Source organism: Canis lupus, chromosome 25, assembly GCF_003254725.2.
Source record: "Canis lupus dingo isolate Sandy chromosome 25, ASM325472v2, whole genome shotgun sequence".
Lineage (NCBI taxonomy): Eukaryota > Metazoa > Chordata > Mammalia > Carnivora > Canidae > Canis > Canis lupus.
The window spans coordinates 18607573-18628780 of record NC_064267.1 but is presented as its reverse complement, the minus strand read 5'-3'; the positions used below and the strand labels follow the sequence as shown (position 1 = coordinate 18628780).

At 34.2% G+C, this 21208-nt stretch overlaps 1 protein-coding gene across 3 annotated transcripts in view; it reads left to right on the top strand.

Moving 5' to 3' along the window:
* The window catches only part of RNF17 (ring finger protein 17), a 116594-nt gene that overhangs the window by 81573 nt on the left and 13813 nt on the right, over positions 1-21208 (top strand). For 2 of the 3 annotated variants that reach the window (XM_035716124.2, XM_035716118.2), the window contains exons 26-31: positions 640-803; positions 10895-11014; positions 11951-12031; positions 13654-13779; positions 15246-15302; positions 19112-19228. In XM_035716124.2, the coding sequence (XP_035572017.1) occupies positions 640-803; positions 10895-11014; positions 11951-12031; positions 13654-13779; positions 15246-15302; positions 19112-19228 (665 nt within the window). The remainder of the gene's footprint in view (positions 1-639; positions 804-10894; positions 11015-11950; positions 12032-13653; positions 13780-15245; positions 15303-19111; positions 19229-21208) is intronic. The other variant, XM_049101106.1, reaches the window with a different exon arrangement.

The following is a 21208-nucleotide window of genomic DNA, read 5'->3' as shown; positions in this document are numbered from 1 at the left end:
ATAAATAAAAAGAAAAAAAGTAAAAAAAAGAATTTTAATTTTGTATCCCAGCATTATGCTGTATCTGTCGAAGCATCAAGAAATACCTGGCTTGTGTTCTATTTTATTTAGATATACTGGCAAAATGGCATTATCTTAAAGTGGTAGTTCTTTTATATTAGACTATCTGGTGTGTGTTCAGAGCTTTTAATGATGCTTTATTCCCAAATAATGCTTGCATTTGTAACCAGAGATCAGAATAATTGTTTGCATGTTACCAGTTAATAGTATGTTTTGAAACATATAGAAACTACCCACTGAATTAGCATTTTTTTAAGAATTATTTATTTTACAAAGGAGAGTTCACACTTGAGTTGGTGGGGGAGGGGCAGAGGGAGAGAAAGAGAATCTCAAGGAGATTCCATGCTGAGCATAACCTCAAGACCCATGAGATCATGACCTGAGCCAAAACCCAAGAGTCAGATGCTTAACTTACTGAGCCACCCAGGTGCCCTGACAGAATTAGATTTTTATTAAAGCTCTATTAATTCCTTATACTATTGTATAGGTGGTGAAATTATTAAAGGTTATTGATGATTTCATATTGAAAATAGTAGTAAATTCTTCCTAAATGCTTTCTGTTTTTAATAATTTCTTCAGAATTCGAGCTAATAAAAATGATGAATGAAATTCAAAGTAATTTAAAATGCCTTGGTCTTTTGGAGCCTTATTTCTGGAAAAAGGGAGAAGCCTGTGCAGTAAGAGGATCAGATACTATGTGGTATCGAGGCAAGGTAATGGAAGTTGTTGGTGGCACTATTAAGGTGAGTCTAATACTCTTGTGACTAAGGCTAGATACTGTAATGTAAGTGGTTTTTAGAGACTAAATATATGAAAGTTTGATTAAAACATGCATTAATGAGATCAGTCTTGTAGGAAGCTTGGTCATATACATTACACATTTGTAATAATTTTTATTTTGGGGGCACTCTGGCTGGCTCAGTTTAAGCAGAGTGTGCAACTCTTAATCTTAGATTTGAGCCCTACATTGGGTATAGAGATTACTTAAATATATAATTTTGGGGGCACCTGGATGGCTCAGTTAGTTAAGCGTCTGGCTCCAGGTCATGATCCCAGGGTCCTGAGATGAAGCCCCATGTCAGGCTCCATGTTCAGCAGGGAATCTGCTTCTCCTTCTCCTCCCTCACTCCCTGTACTCATGAACACATACACAAACATGTGCTTTCTCTCTCTCAAATAAAATATTTTTTAAAATGCAATGTTTAATAAGTAAATAAATAAGATTTTTTTTTATCTTCAAGTATATTTGTTAACTTGAATAACCAAAAAACATTTCCAGGTAGGGATTTGAGCTCTGGTACTTTAATGGTACCCCTTATCTGTATGCATAGTATTAAATAAAGCAACTTGTTTTTCAATATATTTTATGTTTCCTTAGCAAATTTGGTTACAGCCCAGTTTACCCTTTCACAATAATGGTTAATTTACCTTTCCAGGGTCCTGAGATAATACTTGAGTTTCCTATAAGATCTTCAGAAAGAATTATGTATTTTGAAAAGCTGTATATAAAAATATAGATGAAAATACCTCCATTTGCAGTGAATTAAATAATGAAATTGATAAAGTACTTCATAAGACATTCAGCACTTGAGACTTTTAGGAGAGGAGGAAAAATAAAGAAAAGTCTTTTGTTTCTACTTGCACAAGAATTTAATTACCTACTTGATGATGATACCTAAGAATTACATAGCACTTTAAGTTTTTAAGCTTCTTTCATGTGTGCATTCATAATTTATAATTGTGTCCAACTATCATAGAAGTAGATTATTCCCATTTTACTGATAAGAAAATTAACATTTAGATCCAGTGACATGCCCAAGGTCACTGTATCAGTGTGGTGATGCTGGAATTCATATCCGTGTATCTGATTCCTAAACCTCTGGTCTAAGTCATGTTCTTTTCCTGCTGGATTACAAACTTTAACTGATTTTGATAGAAGTCAAATGGTTTCAAATTTTCAATATATAAGCATATGGATACTTAAAGATTCATGGGTTACAAATGAGTCTGGTTTCACATACATTTGATTGTTCAGGTAACCAACCAATTTTATTTTATTTTTTTTAACCAACCAATTTTAATATAAAAGTAAACTAAAATCCAATTTTTATCAAGTTATAATCCATGAACTTTACCTATATGGGATCCACTTAGATAAGATGGTTGATGAGCTTTATTTTTTCTCAGACTAATATCTGTTTTATTTTTTTATTATTTTTTTTAATATCTGTTTTAAAATTTTATTTAAAGTACTTTGATATGGAGTCTGCTTCTCTCTCTGCCTATGTCTCTGCCTCTCTCTCTCTCTCTGTGTGACTATCATAAATAAATAAAAATTTAAAAAAAAAATAAAAATAAAGTACTTTGATATTTTAATAAAAGTTTATCCTATGATCTTCATTAAGAAATACTACATTAGGGGCACCTGGCCATCTCAGCCAGTGAAGCATGCAACTCTTGATCTCAGTGTTGTGAGTTTGAGCCTCATGTTGGGTGTAGAGATTATTTAAAAGTAAAATCTTTAAAAAAATAAAAAAAAAGAAATATTACATTAAGTTGTACTCTAACTACCTGGGATGTACTCAGATACCTTTCATTCAATTCTGTTTCATTTCTTAAAATGTTGATTGTCAGGGATCCCTGGGTGGCGCAGTGGTTTAGCGCCTGCCTTTGGCCCGGGGCGCGATCCTGGAGACCCGGGATCGAATCCCACATCGGGCTCCCGGTGCATGGAGCCTGCTTCTCCCTCCGCCTATGTCTCTGCCTCTCTCTCTCTCTCTCTCTCTCTGTGACTATCATAAATAAAAATTTTTTAAAAATTTTTTTAATTTTAAAAAAATGTTGATTGTCAAGCCAACCCAATTAAACAGTGATATGTTAAATTCATTACACTGGAGCAAAAGAAATAACTTACTGACATTCCTTATTACTAAATTTAGAAGTTGAATTATCATAAATAAAGCATTTCAAAAATGGGCTGTTCAGGACTCCTGGGTTCTGGTTGCATTTATAAGGAGCTTGGAAGTTGCCACATCATTCTAACAAGTAAAAAGCTGAACGAACTGAAAAATCAACAATTCTTATTGGATCCATAACAGAGAGAGTATACAGGGTAAGCCACTGCGCCAAAATTAGAGTCAGGCAAATATAGGGAATTACACCTTATAGGAGCAGAAACTCAAAACTGGAAGTGAAATTGATATATTCAGTGTGGACCACTCTGTAAGTTAAAAACTTAAGTGTGACCCAGTCATAGGAAGGCTTCCTACAATTCTGTGGCATTTACCTTCAGGTATTCAGCCTGATTCTCACAATAAATATTCAAGAAAAATCCCCTCATATTTCTATCATCAAGAGCTTTTGAAATATGCCAGAGCATTGTTTTTTTTTTTTGTATTTAGGCCTGCCCCTGGAAAACTAGTTTGCCAGCTAGAATATTATCAGCCTAACTGACCTAGGAGAAAGGAAAGTACCCAATTCCAGTTATCTCTGGCCTTCCACATGGAATAAAGGATATACCCAAATTCAGCTCACTTTATCCATCCTCTCCCATGCCTAAAAGAGAAGAACAAAAATGAGACACACTTATGAAATTTATAGACTAGAGTCATAGGCCCTCTAAGGGACTAAGATCTATTTATAGGGCTACAGAACACCTCTCCTTCCTTTACACTTTACTACCACATTACTAAAAGCCTATTTATAGCAATTTTTTTTACACAGTCCATCATATCCAACTTCCAAGAAAAAAATTACAGTCAAAAGAGTATATGGTATTAACATAAAAACAGACACACAGATCAGTGGAACAGAATAGAAAGCTCGGAAATAAACCCATGCATAAATGGTCAATTTATGACTAAGGAGCAAAGAATATACACTGGGGAAAGGACAGTCACTTCAATAAATGGTATTAGGAAAACTGGACGGTCACATGCAAAATATGAAACTAGATTATATCTTATACTGTACACAAAAATTAAAGTGGATCAAAGATTTGAATGTAAGACCTAAAATCATAAAACTCCTGGAAGAAAACACAAGCAATAACTCCTTGCAGCCAAAGCAAAAATAAACAACTGAGACTACATCAAATAAAAAAGAGTCTCCACAGCAAAGGAAACCATCAATAAAATGAAAGGCAACTTACCAAATGGGAGAAAATATTTGCAAATCACATATCTGATATGGTGCTAATATTCAAAATACATAGAAACCCATACAATACAATAGCAAAAAACAATCCAATTTAAAAATGGATAGGGGATCTGAATGGACATTTTTACAAAGAAGACATACAGATGACCAGCACATGCATGAAAATGTGCTCAAAATCACTAATCTTTAGGGAAGTGCAAATCAAAACCACGATACCTCATACCTGTTACAATGACTTATCAAAAAGTAAGTAATAAAAGTTAGAACATGGAGAAAAGGGAACCCTTGTGCACTGTTGTTGGCATGTGAATTGGTACAGCCACGATGGAAAACACTATGGAATTTCCTCAAAAAAATAAAATGGAACTATCATATCCAGAATTTCCACTTCTGGGTATTTAGCTGAAGGAAATGAAAACACTAACTGAAAAAAATATATGCAACCCCATGTTCATTGTAGCATTATTTTTAATAGCTATAATATAGAAGGAACCTAAGTGTCTATTGATGAATGAATAAGGAAAATGGAATATGCATACAATCGGAAATTATTCAGTCATTAAAAAATCTTGCCATTTGCAATAGCACGAATGGACCTATAGGGCATTATGCTAAGTGAAATAAGTCAGACAAATACGTATGATTTCATTTATTTGTGGAATATAAAAAAATACGATCAATAAAAAAAAATACAGGTAATAGATCAGTGGTTGCCAGAAGTGGAGGGTTGTGGGCATGCAAAATGAGTGAAAGGATCAACTAGGTCAAACTTCTAGCTATAAAATAAATCATGAGGATCTAATGAACAGCATGGTGACTATAGTTAATGATATATATTTGAAAGCTGCTAAGACTAAATCTTAGTTTTCCTCACACAAAAATAATTATGTATTGCAATGGATGTTAACTAGATTTATTGTGATCATTTCACAGTATATACAAATATCAAGTCATGTTGTATTGCTAAAACTAATGTCAATTACATTTTAAAAAGGAAAAAATCACAACTGGAAGAGACAGAGATACATCAGAACAAAACATGACAGGGATGATGGAATTATCGGAATGAGAATTTAAGATAACTATGATTAATATGCTAAGACTTCTCATAGATACAGTAGACCATGTGCAAGACAATGGGCAGTGTAAGCAAAGACATAAAAATGCTAAGAAAAAAAAGTAGAGATCAAAAATAAAAATGAACGCATTTGATGGGCTTACTAGAAGACTGGACACAGATGACATGTATCAATAGAGACTTCTAAAATTGAAAAATAAAGAGAACAAAAAAAAAAAAAAAAAGAAAAATAAGGAGAACAAAGACTGAAAAAGCATAACCAAATACCCGAGGATTGTGAGACAACTACAAAAGGATATGGGATATTTATAGTGGGAATACCAGTAGGAGAAGAATGAAGGGATTGAAAGAAGTATTTTAAACAATTATGACTAAGAATTTCCCCCAAATTAATGTCAGACACAACCAGAGATCCAGGAGCTAAGAGCATACCAACCAGGATAAATGCAAAAACAAAAACAAATTTAAAAAACTACACCTGGGCATATCGTTTCAAACTAAAGAAAATGGGGAAACTACAGAAAAAAAAAATTCTGAAATAAGCCAGAGGGAAAAAGCACCTCACCTATAGAGGAACAAAGATAAGAATTACATCCAACTTCTCCTCAGACACCATACAAAGAAGAAAGTAGATTGGAATATTTAAAATCTTGAGAAAAACACCCCATCCCACCAACCTAGAATACTGTACCCTGTGAAAGTATCCTTCAAACTGAATGAGAAACACAAATTGAACTTGCGGCTAGTAGACCTGGCTTTCAAGAAATACTAAAAGAAATCTTTGGGGTGCCTTGGTGGTTCAGTCTATTAAATGCCTGCCTTCAGCTCAGATTATAATCCCAGGGTCCTGAGATCAAGCCCTGCATCAGGATCCCTGATCAGTGGAGAGCCTGCTTCACCTTCTCCCCTTGCCCCTCCACCCTAATCGTGCTTGCTCTCTCTCACTCTATCTCAAATCTTAAAAAAAAAAAAAAAAAAAAAAAAAGTATTTAAAAAGAAGGAAGATAATAAAGTAGGTTTGAGTTTCTGAAGAAGGAATAATAAAGATAAAACTTATAGTGGGGCCCCTGGGTGGCTCAGTAGGTTAAGTGCCTGACTCTTGATTTCAGTTCAGGTCATAATCTCAAGGTCATGAGATTGAGCCTCATGTCAGGCTCCACACTGAGTGTGCAACCTCCTTAAAGTTCTCTCTCCTCCCTCTGCCCCTCCCTGCATATGCTCTCTAAAAAGATAAAAAATAAAACTTGTAGTTTTCTTATTCTTAATAGATGTAGCATAATAGTTCAAAGAAACAGCAACAGTGTATTCAACTACATATGTATATGCCATATACATAAACCATATGCACACTTAAGTAGAAGTGAAATGAATGGCCATGGTACAAGGAATGGAAGAGGAATTTGGGTTGTTTTCTTATTTTATGCCACAATACCTGTAAAGTGGTATGATGTTATGTGAAAGTAGACTTGGATTCAGTGTAAATGTTTAATAATAATTCAGTATTATAGTAAATGGAAACCACTAAAAAATGCTTTTTAAAAAGTATAATTGATACACTAGGAAACAAAATGCAATCATATAAAATGCTCAGTTTACAAGAGACAAAAAAATGAAAAAAATAACAAAGAACAAAAGCAACAAATAGAAAACAGTAGCAAATATATTGGATATTAATCCAGCCAAATCAGTAATTGCTTTGAAGATCAGTGCTTTAAATGCCCCAATTTACTGTATGTTGTCTATAAGAAACTCACTTGAAATGTAAGACATATATAGATTAAAAATAAATGGATAGAGGAAAATATTTTATGTCAACACTAATCAAAAGAGTGCAGAGTAGCTATAATAATTTCAGAGTAGATTTCAAAGCAGGAAAGACATCAGGGATAAAGAAGGGCATTACTTAAAGGGGTCAGTTCTCTATGTGCCTAACAACAGAGTCAACCTACATCAGGCAAAAACTAATAGAATTACAAGAAGAAATGGATGTACCCACTATATTTGTGGACTTCAACACCCCTCTATCAGAAATGGGAAAGTCTAGCAAGCAGAAAATCAGTAAGGACATAGTTGAACTCAAAACACCATCAATCAACTGGATAGAATTGGCATCCTTGGACTAATTCATCAAACAACAGCAGAATACGTATTCTCAAGCTCATATGGAACATTTACCAAGATATACTACATTCTGAGCCATAAAACACACTGTAAGTTTAAAAGGGTAGAAATCAAATAGTGTTTGCTTTCAGTCCACAATGTAATTAAACTAGAAATCAGTAACAGATGAATAACTGGAAAATCCCAAAATACATAGAGATTTAAAACAAACTTCTAAATAACACGAGTCAAGGAAGAAATCTCGAGAAATTTAAAGATATTTTGAACTAAAAAATGAAGACACAATTATCAAAACTTATGAGGGGCACCTGGGTGGCTCAGTCATTTAAGTGTCTGACACTTGATTTCAGCTCAGGTCATGATCTCAGGGTCATGAGGTCAAGCCCTGCATCAGGCTCTGCACTGAACATGGAGCCTACTTAACATTCTGTCTCTGCCTCTCTCCCTTACACTCTCTCCTTTTCTCTCAAATAAAATGCCAAAACTTATTAGATGCAGTAAAAGCAGTGCTTAGAGGGAAATTAAGAGCACTGAGTGCATAGATCAGAAAAGAACAAAGATTAAAATCAATTTTTCAGGGACACCTGCGTGGCTCAGTAGTTGAGCGTCTGCCTTTGGCTCAAGTCGTTATCCCAGGGTCCTGGGATTGAGTTCTGCATTGTGCTCCCCATAGGGACCTGCTTCTCCCTCTGCCTATGTCTCTGCCTCTCTGTGTTTGTCATGAATAAATAAAATCTTTAAAAAGATAAAATCAATTTTCCAAGTTTTCACCTTAGAAAACTACAAAAAGACATCCAAAGTAAGCTGAAAAAATAAGAATTTGAGCAGAAATCAATGAAATTGAAAACAAAAGAAAATCTTTGAGATTAAAAGTGGTTTCACTTTCCAAAAAAAAGAAAAAGTGGTTTCACGGAAAACATCAGTGCAGTCAATAAGCCTCCAGCCAGGCTAAGAAAAATTTAAAAAAATAAAAAAATTACTAATATCAGAAACGAAAGAGGAGATACTAATAGATTCTAAGCACATCAAAAGATAATGAAGGAATACTATGAATAGCTTTGTGCTCACAAATTTGATAAGCTAGATGAAATGAACAAATTCCTTAAATGACACAATCTGCCAAAATTCACACAAGAAGAAGTAGGAAGACTGAATAGGCCTATATCTAATAAAGAAATTGAATTTCGAAGGTAATTGATAACCTTCCTCAAAAAACTCACCTGGCCCACATGGATTAATTGGTGAATTCTTCCAAATATTTAAGGATGATATTTTACCTCTCTACAGTCTCTTTCAGGGGATAGAAACAGAGGAAAGACTTCCTGATTCATTCTGTGAGGCCAGCATTACCATAATACAAAAACCAGACGATGACATTAAAAGAAAAGAAAGCTGCAGACCAGTATCTCTCAGGAACATATGCAAAAATCCTCAACAAAATATTAGCAGATCAAATCCACAATTTATAAAAATAATTATGTATATATCATGACCAAATGGGAGTTATCCCAGGTATTTAAGGCTGAGTCAACATTTGAATATCAGGTAATGTAACCTATCACATTAACAGGCTAAAAAAGAAAAATCAAAGGATCATGTCAGTAGATGCCAAAGAAGCATTTGAGAGGATCTACACTCTTTCATGCTAAAAACTCTGTAATAGGAATAGAGGGGAACTTCCTCCCCTGATAAAGGCTAACTACAAAAAACCTACAGCTGATATACTTAAAGAGAACCTCAAGACTTTCCCACTAGGATGAGGAGCAAGGCAAAGATGTTCCCTCTTAAAACTCCTTTTCAACGTTATACTAGAAGTACTATCTAATGCAATAAGATCAAAGAACAGATAGACTGGGAAGGAAGAAATAACACTTTGTTCACAAATGACATGTTTATCTGTATAAAAAATGCAAAAGAATCGTCAAGAAAATTCCTGGAACTATAAGCAATTATAACAAAGTTGCAGGATACAGGGTTAACATACAAAAGTCAATCACTTTCCTGTAGACCAGCAATGAAAAAGTAGAATTTGAAATTAAGAACACAATATCATTTACATTAGCAACCCCCAAAACAAAATACTTAGGTACAACTGTAACAGAGTATGTCAATCTATATGAGGAAATTGCAAAACTCTGTTAAATAAAATCAAAATAAGCAGAGGGTTATTCCGTGTTCATGAATAGGAGGACTCAATATCATCAAAATGTCAGTTCTTCCCAACTTGATCTATACAGTCAATGCAGTCTCAACCAAAATTCCAGCAGGTTATTTTGTGGATATCAAAAAATTGATTAAAGAGCTTATATGGAGAGGCAAAAGACCCAGAGGCACCAACAAAATATTAAAGGAGAAGAAGAAAAAACACTGATGCTATCTGACCTCAAGACTTACTATAAGGTTATAGTTATTGAAACATTGTGGTATTCGCAAAATAATAAACAAATGGATCAATGGAATAGAATAGAGAGCCTAGAAATAGACCCATGTAAATGTCAACTGATACTTGACGAAGGAGTAAAGGCAATACAACTAAGCAAGATTATTTTTGCAACAAATGCTGCTGGAACAAGTGGACATCCACATGCAAAAACTGGATCTAGACTTTTACACCCATTTATACCCTTCACAAAAATTAATTCAAAATGGATCACAGATCTAAATGTAAAACACAAAACTATAAAACTCCTAGAAAATAGCAGAGAAAATCTCAGTGATCTTGAGTATGGTAATGACTTCTTAGATACAGCACCAAAGGCATGACCCACAAAAGAAATAAGGGATAAGCTGGGGGTGCCTGGGTGGCTCAGTTAAGTGTCTGCCTTCAGCTCACGTCATGATCCAGGGTTCTGGGATTGATCCCCGCATAGAGTTCCCTGGTCAGCGGGGAGTCTGCTTCTCCTTTCTTTGCCTCTTCCCTGGCTTATGCGTGCTTGCCCGGCTGCTCTCTCAGTCACTCTCAAGTAAAAAAAAAAAAAAAAAAAAAAGAAGGATAAGTTGGACTTCATTTAAATTAAAAGCTTCCCCTCTGTGAAAGCCAGTATGAAAAGAATGAGAAGACATGAGAAGGTAAGTCACACACTGGAAGAAAATATTTGCAAAAGACACATCCGATAAAGACTTTTCCAAAATGTACAAAGAAATCTTAAAATTCAACAAGAAAACCAATATATTTATTTATTAAATGTAAATCAGTGCTCCTAAAATACTTAGAAAAACTAAATTGTCTTCAAAAATAATCAAGGAATTTGTAAATCTAATAAGATTGGTTTTTAAAAAACACTGGTTTGTGGATAAAGAAACTTGACAATTAAATTTAATACACTGGGATGAAGGAATAGGGTTTCTTTTTTCTAGAAATTTTTCAGATTCAGATATAGATTTTTCTAGGATGTCTTTGTTTTATACACCAAAGAGTCCCTTCTGGCCCCTAGTTTTTAATAGTAAATTTAAATTATAAATTTGTCCTATTTTCAGGTACAATATTTAGATCATGGATTCACCGAGAAGATTCCACAGTGTCATCTTTACCCTATTTTACTATATCCTGATACACCCCAGTTTTGTATTCCATGTCAGCTCTGTAATACCAAACCTGTGAGTAAATTGCAGTTTGTGGGATGATTAATTTTAAATATTGCCCTTTTTATTAACAGTATTTTCTAAAAATTAGAATGTAAGATGAAATCCCTTTTAGTTGCAGCAAAAATAATAAAATACTTAGAAGTAAGTTTAATAAGACAGCTAAAAGGCCTTTATGAAGAGCACTACTGTGTTTCATAAAGGCCACAGATCAACTGAAGTATATAAAAAAATCATCTGAATAAGTGAAGAGACCTATTATCTTCATAGATGAGAAAGTGTAAGATAGTTAAAATTTAGTAATTTCTTCACATAAAATCATAACCGATTTAAAGCTGGAAATTAGATAAAGGAATGGTATTTTATCTTTCGCTACATAACAAATTAAGCTAAAACTTAGTGGTATAAATTAACAAATTTTCTTTCCCTCATTCAGTTTCTGTGGGTCAGAGATTGGGAGCAGTTTAGCTGGGTGATTTTGGCTCAGGGTCCCTACTAATGCTGCAATGAATGTCATCTGAAGGATTCACTAAGATAGAGGAGGCTCCTCGGTAGCTTTTGGCAGGAGGCCCCAATTCTTTGCTATGTGAACCTCTTAACATAAAAACACAATCACAGCTCCTTAATAAATATATACTATAGGCATTAGACAAGCAGCACATTGTCATATTGATGTTTTAAGAAAAAGTTTTGTGATGCTTTGTTTTTAATGTAGGTTTATATTTTTAAAGCATAGAATGTTTCAAGAGAACTATGGGGGAAGCTCAGGTAAATTATTAGTTCCTTCAGATCATTTTTATCATATACTCATGATATTCTCTTAAAACTGCTTGTATATTTTATACTACTGCCTACTGTTATCTGTTTATGCCTACTTTTATATTTCTTCATTTGCCTTCTGTCATATTTTTTGAAAGTGTGAAAGAATCTGAGTTTATTAATCCCAAATAGGTTGGGAATGTCTGGCAACCAGATGCAGTAGAACTCCTTCAGGAACTGCTTTCAAAGAGAGAGGTGGAAATTCACATTATGGTAATTTATATTTAAAGCATATATTGTTGATTTAAATTATTTGCTATAAAGTGTTGTAGATAACATAATTTGAGGGATATTTTTATGACAAGCCATGTTCCTTGTGAATATACTTATTAACACAGAAAAGTCACTACTTTGGTTTCTAGGATTGTTTTAAATAAACCTAAATTTGAGCAAGTTCCTAAGAACTTCTGTAAGCACTAAAGTCAGTACCTGATTCTTTATTAACAACTCACCAGGAAGCATTATCAAAGATTTGGAGATGTTTTTAAATACATGTAGTAGTTTTCAGGATATTACCATGTATGTAGCACTGTGTTGGGTGCAGGTAATCCCTGTCCTCAATTTACCTTGTTAGTGAAACAACTGGATACAAGTTATAAACCTAAAAATTTCACACTACAAAGTAACATGCCAAGAGCCAAGGCAGGGGCATGCCCAGAGTGTGGAGTGTTCAAGGACTGGCAGAGAAGCCACTGGGGCTGGAGCAGAAGGAGCAAGACAGAACAGTTGGGAGATGGGAGAAGATTTGTGAAAGTTTCAGCTGTCAAGTGGACACAGGCAGCCACTTGAGGACTTAAGCAAAGGCGTGACATGACTTACCCTTATATTCCAGTATTTTCACTCTGCTATGCTGAGAAAAACTGGAGAATAGAAAAGATAGGAGCAAGGAGATCTGCTGCAAAGCAAATACAATAACTCACTAGAGACAATAGGACTAAGGTAGTACCAAGTGTAGTCAAAGAGAAATGATCACCGTGTCAGCTGTGTACATGTTCATTACCTAATAACTGTTACGGGGACTTAAGAATTTTATTTTATTTTTTATTTTTTTAAAGATTTGTTTATTTATTTATGATAGACATAGAGAGAGAGAGAGAGAGAGAGAGAGAGGCAGAGACACAGGAGGAGGGAGAAGCAGGCTCCATGCTGGGAGCCCGATGCGGGACTCGATCCCGGGACTCCAGGATCGCGCCCTGGGCCAAAGGCAGGTGCTAAACCGCTGAGCCACCCAGGGATCCCCAACTTAAGAATTTTAAAGCTAGGGATGTCTGGGTGGCTCAGAAGTTGAGTATCTGCCTTTGGCTTACGGCATGATCACGGGTCCGGGGATCGAGTTCCGCAACGGGGTCCCTTTGAGGAGCCCGCTTCTCCCTCTGCCTGTGTCTCTGCCCCTCTCTCTGTGTCTCTCATGAATAAATAAATAAAATCTTTTAAAAAAATAATTTTAAAGCCATTACCATAACTCCTTCTAGACTGTCATTAATTTCTTTGGATTCTTGCCAATTCTGGATTTTTAACAAAACTTCATTTCTTTACCTCTGAACATATCTTTTCAAACTTATCCTTCTGCTTAGTATAAGATGATGTAATTTTTTAGCAAATAACCAGAAAATTCCCTACCTTGTGAATATGTAGCTATACTTTACAGAAACCATGACAGTAGTATTACTGTTTTATAATCTGCCAAAATACCAAGAAGAAAATGTTATGAAATGAGCCACTAGTCAAACTGGTAAACTGTGGTCATCAGAAATCTAATTTCATATCTCCCTACTCTAAAATTTTAATCTTCAGACTTTTTTATAGTAATAATCTTGTTTATTGAATTTAAATAGGAATTACCTGAAAACCCATGGGAGAAAGTATCTATTCATCTCTATTTTGATGGAATGTCACTTTCTTATTTTATGGCATACCATAAATATTGTACTTTTGAGCATTCTGAAGAAATACTGAAAGAAGTAAGTGAGCAATTTTTCTATAAAAATCTAAAGTGTAAAAAAATCTAAACTGTAGAAAACAATCTGGATAAAACGTCATGCTTTGCCTTACACTTCAAGTCTTCAGTATGATTCTGGGTGTCTGATATGTTGAGTAAAGAGAATTGTAAATTATTTGTTGAGAAAGCAATATACTGTTTAATGCTTTGTAAATGTCCTGAGAAAGATTTTAATTGCACTAAGATTCAGTTAATGTTTATGTGTCTCCAAACCTAGTGGAAAGGCCATATGGTGTCGAATGTTGTTTGAATATAGAAATGTAAATTTAAAAATGTTAATAAGATTCACAGTCAGAAAAGGATTCTCTCAGCAGATAAAATGTTTTTTCCTTTTATTTGACATTGTAACATTTCCTCTATTTTGCCTTCCTACCGGAAACTCAGAGCTGGATTTTAAGCTTAGCTTCAATAAAAAGCCCTTTCCATTTTCCCAGTGCTTCTCTTTTTTAATATTTTAAAAAACATAATTAGCATGTTATAGATATGTTTTTCACATTGCAAGATGCCATAAATACTTAATGGAAATAGAGAATCATCATAAGCAATAACATTAATGTTTTATATAGCAAGATATTTTTATTTCTAGATTTACAGTTAGTAGATTTTTAAATATTCATTTTCTCAACAGTACACAATCATTAATGTTCAGTTATATATAGAAAACTACTTTCTTCTCTCACATAGAAACTGTGATAATATTTTGTACACATAATTCTCACTGCTAGTTTTTTATAAGCAGAGGGATATGTGTGTGGGGATGGGTGTGCATGTGTATGTATACCCATGTATTTGTATAAAAGATATACCATTTGTTAAACTGGTTTTATAAAGATTACTAAGTCCCTCGCTTCCAGCTGTACTCTTCAGTGTGAACCTTTAAAAGAAAAGGTAAGAACTCCTACTCTCTCTTAATAAACTGCAGTGGTCCTTAAATAGCTCAGGTTTGAACGGCTTGGGTCCACTTACATGTGAATTTTTTTACAGTACTGTAAAGGTATATTCTCTTCCTTATGATTTTTCTTAATATTTTCTTTTCTCCAGCTTACTTTATTGTAAGAATACAGTATATAATACATATAACTTATAAAATATGTGTTAACTGTTTTTGTTATTAGTAATTAAGTTTTTAGGAAGTAAAAAATTATATGTGGATTTTCACCTGTGCGGGAGTGTTGGTACGCCTAACTCTCATGTTGTTCAAGGGTTAACTGTAATTACCATTGACATGTGTTTAACATAATTTTGAAGCTTCTTATTGCAGTATTAAGATTACTCTCAAAACATTAGATTTTCCCATAGTTAAAACAACCAAATGAATGCCAGCAAGGACATGCACTCAGTTTTTGTGGGGATGAAATATGAAAGTGCCTTAAAAAATACTATATAGTTGAAAATGGTTTATTTATTAACAATACTATATTATTTCAGAAACTAACAGAGTACAATAAAAAGTACGAGGATGAACGATGGGAAATAAGGTTTGAGGTAAGTTTCGTTCCAAATATTTTGGCATAGGGCAGCCCGGGTGGCTCAGTGGTTTAGCGCCGCCTTTGGCCCAGGGTGTGATTCTGGAGACCCAGGATCGAGTCCCACGTCGGGCTCCTTGCATGGCACCTGCGTCTTCCTCTGCCTGTGTCTCTGCCTCTCTCTCTCTCTCCCCTCTCTGTTTTTCTCATGAATAAATAAATAAAAGCTTTAAAAAAAAAACAAATATTTTGGCATCTTTGGACACTTCCTCAATACAAAGGATCTAATATAAGATCAGGAAGTAAGCATTTTCTTTTATAATGGATTTATTGAGATATAATTTAAATACTATAAAATTTACCTTTTTAAATTGTATAAATTCAGTGTTTTTTAGTATATTCAGAGTTGTGCGATCATCACAGCTATTTAATTCCACAACACTTCATCATCCCAAATAGAAGCCCCATACCAACAGGAGTCACTTCCCATTTTTCCCTTTCCCAGTGTCCTGGAAACCACTAATTTTGGATTTCTGGATTTTCCTTTCTTGATTTTCCTATTTTGGACATTTATATAAAGAGAATCATATAATACATAGCCCTTTGTAACTAGCTTCTTTCACTAAATAACATTTTCAAGTTTCATTCATGTTATAGTATGTATCCTTTTTATTGCTGAATAATATCCCATTGTATGGATGTACCACATTTTATCCATTCATCTATTGATGGACAGTTGGGTTTCTACCTTTATGCAATTGTGAATAAAGCTTTGAACATTTGCATACAAGTTTTTATATAGACATCTGTTTTCCCCTCTCTTTTGGTACGGACCTAATTCTTACTAGTGGAATTGCTAAGTCATATGGTGACTCTGTTTACCAGTTTGAAGAAATACAAGACTGCTTTCCAAAAGAGATGCACCATTTTACTTTTATACTAGGAATGTACAAGGTTCCATTTTTTCCCCATATCCTTATCAACACTTATTATCTGACTTTTTTTTCTGATATCCTTATCAACACTTGTTTTCTGACTTTTTTCCCAGCCATCCTAGGATAGGTATGAAGTGGTATCTCATTGTGGTTATGATTTGCTTTTCTCTTGTGACTGGTAATTACGAACATCTTTTCATGTGCTCTTTGGCCATTTATATATATAATATATATAGAGAGAGAATATATATACATTTATTTTTTTTTTAAGAAATCTCTGCTTAAATACTTTGCCCAGGATTTGACACCAAAAGCAAAGCCAGCAGAAACAAAATTTAACAAGTGGGACTATCTCAAACCAAGAAGCTTCTGCACAGCAGAGGAAACCATCAACAAAATAAAAAGACAGCCTACAGATGGGAGGAGATATTTGTAAATCATATATCTGATAAGGCATTAATATCCAAAACATATAAAGAAATTATACAGCTCAATAGTAAAAAAATAAGCCATCTAATTAAAAAGTGGGCAGAGGAACTGAATAGACATTTTTTCAAAGAAGACATACAAATAACGAAGAGGTACATGTAAAGGTGCTCAGCATCCTTAATTATCAGGAAAATGCAAATTAAAACCACAATGCGGTATCACCCTATACATGGTAGAATGGCCATCATCAAAAAGACAAGAGATAAGAAGTGCTGGCAAGAACATGGAGAAAAGAGAACCATGTGTGCCATTAGTGGGAATGTAAACTGGTACAACCATTGTGGAAGACAGTATGGAAGTTCCTTAAAAAAGTAAAAATAGGATTATTATTCTAAATTTCACTTCTCGGTATATATCCAAAGGATACAAAATCACTATCTCAAAGAAACATCTGTACCTCTATGTCCATTGCAGCATTATTTTCAATAGACATGGAAACAACCTAAGTGTCCGTCAGTGGATGAATGGATAAAGATGTGAGGTGTGTGTGTATGTGTAATCACACATATATATCTTTACATGGTGAAATTGTGTTCTATTCAGACATAAAAAGAAAATCTTGCCATTTGTGACAACATGGATGGACCTTGAGGGCATTATGCAAAGTGAAATAAATCAAATACTGTATGATCTCACTAATATGTGGAATCTAAAAAACTGAACTCATACAGAGAAGAGATCGGTGTTTGCCAGGGATGGGGAAAGGGGAATGGGTGAGGGCAATCAAAAGATACGGATTTCCAGTTATACATAAGTCCTGGGTTGGAATGTACAACATGATGACTATACTTAACACTATTGTATATTTGAAAGTTGCTAAGAGAACAGATCTTAAATATTTTCATCAGAAAAAAAAGTTCTGTAACTATTATGAGATGATGATTATTATTATATTTCTATTATTATGTCTATATTTAATATATTAAACTTGTGATAATCTTTCACAGTATAAACATATACTAAATTATGCTGTATACCTTGCATTAATACAATGTTCTATGTCAATTATATCTCAATAAAACCAGAAAAAATAGAAAATAAAAATAGAAAAGAATGGAAAAAATCCTCTTCCCATTTTTAGTTGAGTTGATTTTGTTAAATTCTAAGAGTTCTTTATATACTCTGTATCCAAGTCCGTTATCAGATACATGATTTGCAGATATTTTCTCCCATTCTGTGAGTGGTGTTTTTACTTTCTTAATGGTGTCCTTTAAAGCGCCAAACTTTCTGTTTTTTTTTTTTAAGGTTGTATTTATTTATTTGAAAGAGAGAAAGAGCGAGCATGAGTAGGGCAGAGGGAGAGGGAGAAGCAGACTCTCTGCTGAGCAGGGGTTCCATCTAGGACCCTGAGATATGACCTGAGCTGAAGGCAGATGCTTCACCGACTGAACCACCCAGATGCCCGTAAAAGCACCAATGTTTTAAATCTTGTGAAGTCTGTCCAGCTTTGGTTTTGATTTTTGTTTTTGTCATTTGTGCTTTTTGGTGCAGGAAGTGAGAGTTTTAATGAAAGCTTCAGTTACTTATAAGTAGAATTTTATTCCTGTGACTATAAAAATAACAAATGTGTTATAAAGTGCTTTGTAACAAATCAGCAAAATTTAGCAGTTGTAGTCACTTTTTGCTGAATTTTATTAAGTGGTTCAGACAGGTTTTGTTCTATTTTGCCACCAGTTTGGAAATGCTAAATAATAATAAAGTAATCTAATTTGAATGTGATTATTTTTGTCTTTTATGCTAATTACCATATTTAAGAATCTTTTAAAACTTAAACACCACCCACATTATTATAATATTTTTGCTTTGACAACTGCTGACTGCCAGGATCCTCTTGGGAATCACATAATTTTTTATTATTGTGCTTTTGGGAGTTTAGAGGGAGCACACTTTTTTTTATGATTTTTAACTTAAATCTTCTTTGGCATTTCATATATTATTTTCATTTTTACTATAAAATATGTACTTATTCTAAAAATAAATGAAATACTAAAGAAATATAAATAGAAAAAAGCCCCCCTTTCTGTACCTCAAATAACTCAGTCCCACTAAGTAGTGGCAATTACTATTAACTGTTCGTTAGCCATTCTTCTAGAGTTTTATGTGTATATGTAAATACGTATATATAAATATATGACTGTTTTAACACAAATTTTTTTTAATTGGAGAAACAAAAGAATATTAAAGATCTTTACTCACATTTTGGACCTACTAAAACAAAATAATTTTGTGGTATTCATTTTCTAAGATAGCTTGCTTTCTGCTAATTGAAAATAAATTGGCAGTGTAATGAATTTTAATGTATTGGATTTCTGTAATAGTCATTCTGAAATTTGAATTTATTTGTGGTGCCTTAGGATTTCTGTAATAGTCATTCTGAAATTTGAATTTATTTGTGGTGCTTTAGGAATTACTTTTGTCTGAAACAGAAACTCCTATTTTACCACCATATTTGCCTTCATCTCTGCCTCCTCCAGAAGAACTCTACGCTGTTCAAGTTAAACATGTTGTCTCACCTAATGAAGTATGTAATCTAAATTATTAGTTGTTGGTTAAAAATATAACAGGAAATATTGATCTTAAACTTTAGGATTGACTCTTCACACTTCCATCTTCCTTTTTTTTTTTTCAAATTTTATTTAAATTCTAATTAGTTGCCCGCCTCCGCCGCAGCCGGCCGGGGCGGGGAGCGGGGGGAGGGGCGCTAAAAAAAAATAAATAAAAAATAAAAAATTTAAAAAATTTTTAATTAGTTAACATACAGTGTAGTATTGGTTTTAGGAGTAGAATTTTAGTGATTCATCATAGAATTTTAGTGCTCATCATTTTAGTGCAAGTGCCCTCCTTAATGCCCATCACCCATTTAACACATCCACCACCCACCTCCCTTCATCAGCCATCATTTTGTTCTCTATAGTTATGAGTCTATTATGGTTTACCTACCTCCTTCACTTATTTTTTTTCCTCTTCCCTTATGTTCATCTGTTTGGTTTCTTAAATTCCACATGTGAGTGAAATCATATGGTATTTGTCTTTCTCTGACTGATTTATTTCACTTAACACACTCTGGCTCCATCCACATCATTGCAAATGGCGATAGTTCACTCTTTTTGATGGCTAAGTAATATTCCATTGTATATATGTATCACATCTTCTTTATCCATTCATCAGTCAGTGGACATTTGGTCTCTCTCCATAGTTTGGCTATTGTTGATAATGCTGCTATGAACATCAAAGTGCATGTACCCCTTCAAGTCAGCATTTTTATATTCTTTGGGTAAATACCTAGTAGTGCAATTGCTAGATCCCCTTTCTCAACATCTTTGCCAACATCTGTTATTTCCTATGCAGTTAATTTTAGCTGTTCTGACAGGTGTGAGGTAATATCTCATTGGGATTTTGATTTGTATTTCGCTGATGATGAGTCATGTTTAGCCTCTTTTTATGTGTCAGTTAGCCATCTGTATGTGTTCTTTGGAAAAATACCTATTCATGTCTCTGCCCATTTCTTACCTGGACTATTTGGTTTTTTGGGTGTTGAGTTTGATGAAGTTCTTTATGAATTTTGCATACTAAACCTTTTATTAGATGTCATTTGCAAATATATTCTCCAATTCTGTAGGCTGCCTTTTAGGTTTGTTGATCATTTCTTTCACTGTGCAGAAGATTTTATCTTGATGAAGCCCCAGTAGTTCAGTTTTGCTTTTGTTCTCTTGCCTCCAGAGATGTATGTAATAAGGAGTTGCTACAGCCGAGGTCAGAGAGGTTGTTGCCTGTGTTCTCATCTAGGATTTTTATGGTTTCCTGTCTCACATTTAGGTGTTTCATCCATTTTGAATTTATTTTTGTGTGTTGTGTAAGAGAATGGTCCAGTTTCATTCTTCTGCATGTTGCTATCCAGTTTCCCCAACACCATTTGTTGAAGAGATTGTTTTCATTCCATAGAACATTCTTTCCTGCTTTGTCAAAGATTAACTGACCATACAGTTGTGGATCCATTTCTGGATTTTCTGTTCTGTTCCATTGATCTGTGTGTCTGTTTTTATGCCAGAACCATACTATCTTGATCACGGCTTTGTAATACAGCTTGAACTCCAGAATCATGATGCCTAAGGCTTTGCTTTTCTTTTTTACCCTTTTTTGTTTGTTTGTTTGTTTTAAGATTTTTATATAAGAGAGACATAAAGTAGAGCAAGACATGAGTAGGGGGAGAGAGGCAGAAGGAGAGGGAGAAGTAGGCTCCCTGCTCAGGACCCTAGGAGCCAAAGGCAGACGCTTAACCAACTGAGCCACCCAGGTACCCTACGCTTTGCTTTTTCAGGATTGCTTTGGTTATTTGAGGTCTTTGGTCTTGGTTCCATTCAAATTTTAGGATTGTTCTAGCTTTGTGAAAAATGCTGATAGGGATTACATTGAATGTGTAGATTGCTTTGGGTAGTATAGACATTTTAACAATGTTCTTTTAATATATGAGCATGGAATGTTTTTCCTTTTTTGTGTGTGT